The sequence below is a fragment of the Lethenteron reissneri genome, chromosome 49 (genome assembly GCF_015708825.2).
Source record: "Lethenteron reissneri isolate LAM-NWPU_2019-01 chromosome 49, ASM1570882v1, whole genome shotgun sequence".
NCBI classification, from domain to species: Eukaryota; Metazoa; Chordata; class Hyperoartia; order Petromyzontiformes; family Petromyzontidae; genus Lethenteron; species Lethenteron reissneri.
The window spans coordinates 6,407,364-6,415,977 of NC_083827.1; the positions used below are offsets into that span (position 1 = coordinate 6,407,364).

General features: G+C 47.3%; 1 protein-coding gene across 1 annotated transcript; it reads left to right on the top strand.

Annotated features, from left to right (window-relative positions):
* The first annotated feature begins 184 nt into the window (after positions 1–184).
* Positions 185–7,764, top strand: PSMG2 (proteasome assembly chaperone 2). Its single transcript, XM_061572128.1, has 7 exons — positions 185–390; positions 2,603–2,774; positions 2,975–3,033; positions 3,501–3,619; positions 4,241–4,411; positions 5,687–5,807; positions 6,340–7,764. The coding sequence occupies exons 1-7, from the start codon at positions 328–330 to the stop codon at positions 6,421–6,423; spliced, it is 789 nt and encodes a 262-aa protein (XP_061428112.1). The 5' UTR covers positions 185–327; the 3' UTR covers positions 6,424–7,764.
* The last annotated feature ends 850 nt before the right edge of the window (positions 7,765–8,614 follow it).

Below are 8,614 nucleotides of genomic sequence, written 5' to 3' on the forward strand. Positions count from 1 at the left end.
ACAATTAAAAATTTAACGTTCGCGTATTAATATCGCGTGGGGTACACATTCGCTACTCGCTCGTGCAGCTGGGCGAATATAAATGTGTCGCGTTAAAAAATATAGACGAACGAAAAAAGGCACGGTTTTTTTTTTAACCCCTCAGAAAGTGACGTTTTACGATGGGCGACCGAGCAATGCTGTGGACCTCCCCCCCCCACTGACATCACTGATGAGCGACTCCACAACGCAAGTGGCGTGTTCGATGTTTCCCCTCACAAAACAACAAACATTGATTTATTAACAACATATCTTCCTTAGATTGTTTCTACGTTAAGGGTTTTTAAAATGTTCGTACCTGACAAGGAGGCGGATTTTGGCGGCAACTTTAAAGGCTTCACCCTGATACTCGTGAGTTTTTGCTTTTGATTAAAAAAAATGATTGTATCCGGTAGTAAGCAGGCAATGCGCCTCCAACATACATCTACAAATTATTAAAATATAAAACTTAAGAGTTTGTTTTATACGTCGGATTAGGCGCACGGGGCTTTATCGGGGTGCGTGATGTCAGCAGAATTGTTAGATTCTGGTGTTAAGATGTTAAAACATCAAATAACATTTTGCAAGGCTTGCTTGAACCAATTTGTAAAGGCAGGTGAAGCTCTCTCATATATATGTGTTTATAGTTTTAATCTTGTCTGAGATAATTACATTGTTTTCAATTTTAATGTGTGACATTTGTATATTGTAGTAATACGATAATAGTACTGTACTTGCATTTCACTTGGGACCCATAACGTAAATACAAACGTCTCGACGCAATTTCTTAGCACATGGGAGCCTCCTAATGGCAACTCGTTTCTTTATCAATCGTAATTGTGCTGTAAGTATCTACTATTAAAACTAAAACCCTTTAAAAGATGCGCTAAAATGTGTAATGTTCTATGCGGAAATCAAACAATACAAATATTGCCCTGTGAAATGGAGGCACCGTAAACTCGTAAAGGTAATCATTCAATATAACAATATAAACACCCAAAACAAACTAGCCCCTTGTTGTAGAAAAAAACACCAACACTTTAAAAAAATACAAAATAACATTCAATCAACAAAATAATCAACATTCAACGGCCCTTAATAGACAAAAGTTTGTAGTATTTAGCTGCTATACATTTTCACGTGATAAGCCACTCCGTTGAGCTATCATTCTTGGCCAACTTGGTGGGTCTTTACCCGTTAAAAAAAATTAAAAAATGTTTTTAGTTTAAGTGTTTTTACGGCGATAAGAGGGACCCGTGCCTCGGTGTCCCTGCCCAGCCTGGGCGCACCCTCCCCGGCAGAGCCGCTATCCGAGCACCGTAGTCTCATCGCGGCCTACCGACGGTGCCGTCTTTCCATACGCACGGCGATTCTTGTTTAAATTTCGTTTCTTTATCCCCATTCTAGATTTGAAGCTTTCGTGACTGCAAGGATTCATACTCTTAGGTTTTTTTCGGTAAAGTCACGTAGGTAAAAATAAAAAATCGTTTAAGTTTTTTTACGGCGATAAGAGGGACCCGTGCCTCGGTGTTCCTGCCCAGCCTGGGCGCGCCCTCCCCGGCAGAGCCGCTATCCGAGCACCGTAGTCTCATCGCGGCATACCGACGGTGCCGTCTTTCCATACGCACGGCGATTCTTGTTTAAATGTCTTTCCTTTACCCATTCTAGATTTGAAGCTTTCGTGACTGCAAGGATTCATACTCTTAGGTTTTTTCGGTAAAGTCACGTAGGTAAAAATAAAAATTAAAAAATATATAAATAATAATATAAATAACATTATTATTATTTTATTTCTATTATACATATTATGATCCTGTTTCGTATTCCGTATTGCAATAATGGCCCTACTAATGTCTGCCTGCAGGCCAGTTATTGAATCGCCTTGTGCAGCACACGGACAGCTGCCAAGGGGGGTGCCCTTTTTAATGCTTGAGAGGAGATGTATGCATGTTGAACTTCCTTCGCACCGTACGTAGCCAACCGTGCTAATCGGATGTGATGCAAGTTGCTTATCGTGTGTAAAGCATTCTGAGTCGTTTGGGCATGAAGGGCGTTGTATGAAAACAAATTGTTATTGTTACAGTTTGGCTTTCGGTTGCTGAACGAATGCATTATTATAATCTCGCTCAAGACACCACACAAAGTGCTTTCCACAAATGAACCACAGTGCCTTGCTGATCTCGTCAAGGAACATAAACCGTCACGCGAATTCCGGTCATCCTTACAGCAGCGGCTTTTGGCTAACCATCGAACGAAGACCGTCACAGCATCGCACGCCTTCAGATGCGTTTCTGCGGCCGTCTGGAACGCTCTTCCTTCCAATCATAGGAAGCGACTGGGAGCTGTGCACTTTTAAATCTAAGTTGAAAACTCATGTCTTTAGAACTGCATTTTGTGTTTAGCTTGTCTTTCCCCCGCACTTCCGATTAGCATGGCAGGCTACGTACGTTGCGGAAGAAGTTCAACATACATACATTGTTATAAATAACGAATGTATTGTTGCACCTTAACCCCGACCTTCTTGGTTTGTCTTTCGTCTCGGTTGTCCCCATTCGCCTCCCCCTCCCACCTCCTGTATCGCCAGCCCACCGTCTCGGTAGGCAACGTGCCGCAGCTGACGCAGGACGTGCTGGTGGTGACGCTGCGCGCCCGTCGCGCCGGCTTCCTACGCTCCTCGTGCTACGTGCCGCTCGTCGGCAACAACCCGTACAGCGAGGGCGGCGCCGACGCCGACCGACTGCACGTCAGCACCGAGGGTGAGTGCTCGCAGAGCTGCGTTGGCGTCCGGTTGCCGGATGAATGCAAAGTAACGGTGTTCTTCGCTAATTTTCAGAGGATGGGGGGGGGGGGGAATTATGGAATATGTGCACATGTTTCCGTGAAGATCCATCTCCTCTCCAACACAAGGCTCCTGGTGCTCGAAGCCTCCGTGTGTGTGTCTCTGTCGCGTGAGTAGTGTACGTGGCACCTGACAAGCAGGTGGCGCTCGTCCAGATTCGATCTCCCATCATCAAGGTGAGACAAATGAGGTCTTGTCACGAACATCATCACTTACCATCACACCTCACCCGCTGCTAATAGCAATTAGTGCTGCATCAACATCCTGGTTGGAGGTTGACTCAGCCCATCATCTCTTCGGGATCAATAAAATGAGGACCGCTTTGTGGGGGGGAAGTCAACGGTGATTAGCCTATGGAGAAGCTCACCTGCCATAGAAACGTAGAATTTCCATCATTGGGCTGAGGGCTGTAAACGGGAGATGACGATTAACTCAACGGTCATCCGAGCAAGAAATCGCTTTTTTTTACTTTTAACAGTGCGAATAGAAGGCACGTCACGACGCGTTTCTTCATCGATTGAAATCGATGCTTGCGCTCAACATACGTGCATAAGAACCGTGTGAGTGAGAGTCTATTATATAGGTGTGTATGCGAACCGGATACTGGTGCATGATCATAGAATCCTGTGCGTTGTGAGCGCAGGGCCGTAGGAAGCGTGCCCGCCGCGAGATGCTGGACTGGGCGGAGGCTGGCGGGTTTTCTCGCGTCGTCATCCTCTCCAGCAGCTTCGCTCACATGCGCACTGACAAGCAGCTTGTTGGGTGAGTGATGAGCTCGCTTGCTCAGTTGCTCGCTCAGTCACTCATGCGGTCGCTGCCCCGAAATTTCACTTGCATGCTTACGCTGTTGCTTGCTCGCTCGCTCACTTACCCAGTTGCGCATGCACCACTGACTTTCTTAGTCACTCATTCATTAATTCATTTACCCTGCTCACTCACTCGCTTGACTTGCTTTCCTGCACATTCACTTACCCACTTATGCATCCACTCGCGAGCTCAATCACTTGCTTGGTCAGCCACTGACTGTTCACTTGTGCTTGCATGCTTACTCGCCTGCTCGCTCACCTACTTACCCACTCAATCACCAACTCACGTGTTAACTGCTTACTCATACACTTGTTTGCTCAATAACCCACTCAATCACCCAATAACCAACTCCTACATCCACCCATCCTCTCACTCATTCCCTCAGGCTCTTGTTCACTTATTTACTCAACCACCTACCCACCCACTGATCCATTACCCTACAGGGATTCCGTCATCACAATTCAACTACTCATCCACTCACCAAAATACGCACTTTCTCACCCACCCACCTCATCCAATCACCCACCCACTCACTTGCCCACCCATTCTCCCACCCCCTCACCCCGTCCTCTCCAGCCCACCCTACCGGTTTCTACTCTCCCCGTCGCTGGAGGCCACGGAGAGGCCTGTGGTGGAGGCCCTGGGCTGGACACAGCTGGAGCCATCTGAGGTCATCCCCGGGCTGGGAGGGCCCCCCGAGCTCGCCATCCCCGGAGGGGGGCTCTCAAAGGGTCTCTTCGTGGACGGGTGAAGTATGGGAGGGGCGGCGTGGGCGGGGGACGACGCGGTGCAGTGGGGCGGGACGCATGAGAGCTCGGAGCGAGTCGGGATGTCAAGCAGGGTTCGAACCTGGCTCATCCCACAGCTTGAAGGATAACATAACCCAGGGAACAAACTAGGAACAAATTTGCTCTTGTACGTAGTAGCCTATAGGCTTTGTGTTCCGGTTGTCTGCTACAGGTTTGAAGCATTGTTTCTCAGAGAAATAGCTTTTTCTTTCTTTCTTGGTGGTCTTTTTGTCATCGTGCTGTTCTCGGCGCCATTTCGTTGGACGAAGAATCAACTTGGAAATCACTGAGAAATGGCCTATGAAAGAGAGGTTTCACAGGGGCTTCCGAATCCCTCACGTGGCCTTTCAATGCTGTACACAGTAGGGGGCGCACTTACGCCAAGAGGATCACTCATAAACTACAAAATCGGCCCTGGCAATGACAACATTTACCTGCTAGTGGAGTGCATCATTAATCATGGTCCCGTGTTTTTGAGCATTCTAGAGGAAATCAGTGAGCAGTTGGACAGCGGGAGGGCGCATAGGGGAAACTCTTGCTGCGTGAGTTTCCTCCGGGTTCTCAAATTTCCTCCATAGCTAAATAAACCGTACAGTGGTACTGGTAATGGCCAAACATTCCAATGCTGAACAACTACCGACACAGCAGCAACATTGCCACCTACTGCAAAAAACATGGCAGGACCTTCCTGAAGAAAATATTTTTGAGACCCAGAGGCCTAGCTGTGTGGCTAAACAAGTGTAATAGCAATAATAAGAACAACGCATTTTAGATTACGGCACATCGGCAAAGGACGGGGAGTAGAGTCAAAGATGTAATGGATGGAAAAAAGGTGGTAAAAGGATTCTGGGGATTGAATTCCCTAAGACGTACAAAGGAGGGCATGGCAGAGATGAGCAGCAGCAAGACAGAAGGAGACGCGCCGGGCAGGATGGGGAGGAGGAGAAGGAGGAGGAATGACCGGGCCAAGATGGAAGAGAGGAGATGGTGATGGTGAGAGAGGAGGGGAGGGAAGAGAGAGAAGAGAGAAGGAATAAGCGAGCAGAAGTGAGCTGTTTTCACAGGGGGCCGGTGAAGAGAAGGGGGTGGGCCACACAGAAGTTACACGATTATTGTTTTTTTGTTTTGTTTACGGGAGGTTTTAGCTGATTTCGATTGATGAATAAGTTGGAACACGGGACCGAGGCACTGACCGCACACGCTGCGTGGTTTTGTGTGTGTTTGTGTGCGTCAGGAGCGCGCGGGGGCTGCCCGTGGCCGTCCTGCTGGCGTTCTGCTCCGAGGGAGACAACATTCCGGACGCGCTCGCGCTTGCCGACCGCCTGCAGCAGTGGCTGCGCCTTGCTGATGTCGCGGTAAGAGGCAAAGCCCCTGTGGTGGGGGGGGAGTTCTCTTAAACTCCAACGGTGAATTTCCCGCAAAGGAGCATAGTTTCATACAATTGTCTACATAAGGTTGGGGATTTGTATTTATAGGGTGCCAGGCGAGGTAGTTAACATTTTGCCAGATTTCAACAAAAATTTGGTACGATCCTCCTGCAAGCAAGTTGGGAGACATGTTGACTTAAATAGTAGGTGGGTTTGGGCAGGGCACGTCACGGCTAGAAGGGGTGACACCCGACGGTCTAGGTTGATAACGGAGTGCCAACCGAAGGTGGGAACGCATCTGAGAGGGGGTGTCTCTTTATGGAGATGGAGCAATTAAATCAGCATATGTGCTGGAGCTAGTTGGGATTGTCACATCGTGGGAGGACCATGGCAGTTTGGGGAGGTCTTCATCCAGCAGCGGATGGACTATGGTTGATAAATGTCAGAAGGGCTGTGTACGTCTATCGTCAAAGCTTTGACACGTGCGCACACGTGTGTGTGTGTGTGCGCATTCATGCAGGAAGGAGAGTCCACTCCAAGGTGGAAAACTCCGAGCTCGTGGAAGATGCTCTTTGGAGGAGAGATCCCTCCATCCCTCTTCTGACCAACGCCCCCCCCCTCGCCCCCACAACAACCTCCACTCAATCCTCTCGCCATCTGACCTCTGACCTTCAGCCCCTGACCTTAAACTGCCACCGACCTCTTTTCAGCCATCACAGCAGCACACGGCACTTCGATTTTCTCAGCCGTTTGTCGGGTAACAGAGTTATGCGTCGAATGAATTTTCAGCATTAAGGAAAAGAAGGAAAAAAATCTAATCATCGAGAGATTTTGTATGAAACATCTCCAGGAATTTAACGATTAATTTATTAATTGATTAATATCGATTCTTACGCTCACGATAACCCCGTCAACCGGATGCCATTGAGAAGCCTTCATCCAGCTGTCAATCGAATTTCCGTATGATTTTCGTTTGTTCTGGTAATGCCGGTAAGCACTAGAGGCGCTATCGTGCACCACAAGGTGAGAGCAACCATTGTTTCAGGTTTACTTTATTTAACGAGGTGAGAACTCAAAGAGACATCACGTCTTTTACTGAAGCATTTGAAAGGGCACCCCCAGTGGCAGCTGTCCCATGTGCAGCACGCGGTGATTGCACGTGGCCTGCGTTTGGGCAGTACTCTATTTATATTCTTAGGTTTTTTCGGTAAAGTCACGTAGGTAAAAAAATAAAATGAATAAAAGTAAAATAAAATAAAAATCACGACGTTTCGGAGGCAACACAAGCTTCTGTCTTCAGGTGGCAGAAGGGTGATTGCTCCTCTTGTGTCCAATCCCAGTTCAGTAGTTTGCTGTGTAACGTTTTTCGAGTTTGGCAAATTTGGACATCGACGGCACACAGTGGCCAGCTGCTCTTGCGAGTGATGTCGGAGGATCTTTAATGCCCACTGTACAACAGACGGCGTGTAGTTATTATGATTATTACAGAAGTAGCAATAACCAGGGTGGCCACTGGATTCGTACCACGTCCCCCCCCCTGTTAAATTGTCAGCAACTTCATTATATTGTAAAAAAGAAAATCATTCGAATATACGATGCAACGTGAAGAATTCTCGATGACAAAATGAATGAATGAACACTTGTTCTATATCGCCGCATAAAAAATAAAATATTGTTTTCATCCAACAGTCTTGGCCTTCCAGAATAATATCAATAAGCGTTTAGTTAAAAGGGTGGAAGGAGTGGGAGCGGTGGTGGAGCGGTTACCACACTGCCCGATGAACTCACCAACCTGAGTTCAATTCCAAAGCCACGGCTAACGTTGGTGGCGAGTGATGAATGAACCCTTTATCCCAACCTGTACTGACCGGAATGGGGAAGTATGGTCAAACAACCCCCATTACTGATGTGGTTATGAGGAAGCTTCATCTAGCAGTGGACTGCAATTGACTTTTTTTTATGCATTTGGTTGTTGATTTAAGAATTCGATGCTTCGACCCGGTTATCTGTTGCATCTTAATTTCATGAGCTAACGAATGACGGTATTTTAAGGGAACACCCTCTGGGTGTGCGGTCAATTCTTCAGTTGATTTATGAGTCCATGAATATATTGCTCATTAAAAAAACCCCATCTTTTACCACGTGTACAGTCCTATTCTGTAGGTTCATGTGGTCAATTGGAGAATGTTGATGTATCGTTCACCAGCATTATCATCGACCATGGTCAGTCCACTGCTGGATGAAGGCCTCCCAAAACCGCCACCACCTTTCGGAATCCTGCGCTGTCACCATCCACCCGGCACCTGCGTATGAACCGATTTTTATCGCTCCATCCCCGTAGTGGACTTCCTCTCAGATGCCGTTCCATTCCTTCGCTATATTTTAATGTATTGTTTTAAGGAAGCCAGTAGTAACCGACTGCAATGCCCAGGACATGTTTTGTCCGTGTGTCCATACGTCCGTGGCCATGGGACAATTCTCATTTTCACAAACTGCAATACCCCTTGAAAATAGCTATGAATTCACCAAAAAAAATCCCTTTAGAATGAATACCACATGGGTGGGCAACCGTTTGCTACCTGAGGACTGCATAGAAATATAAAATACCTTTCGTGGGCAACCACATTTACACACATGCTCCTGCAGTTCGTGACAGAATAGACTGTGGGTGGGTAAGTAGGTTTGTAAATCGGTGGCTGCGTGAGTGGATAGGTGAGTGATTGGATGGTTGAGAGGATGGGTTTGTGGGAGAGTGAGTGGGTCAAATGTCCCCTCTCTCAAGTGTCCGAATTAGT

What these genes read in the sequence shown, in the direction of transcription:
- PSMG2 (XM_061572128.1), top strand. Translation starts at nt 328, where the DNA reads ATGTTCGTACCTGACAAGGAGGCGGATTTTGGCGGCAACTTTAAAGGC. An exon ending in TTCGATCTCCCATCATCAAG is followed by an intron (nt 3,034 to 3,500) that starts GTGAGACAAATG and finishes TTGTGAGCGCAG; the next exon opens with GGCCGTAGGAAGCGTGCCCG. An exon ending in AAGGGTCTCTTCGTGGACGG is followed by an intron (nt 4,412 to 5,686) that starts GTGAAGTATGGG and finishes TGTGTGCGTCAG; the next exon opens with GAGCGCGCGGGGGCTGCCCG.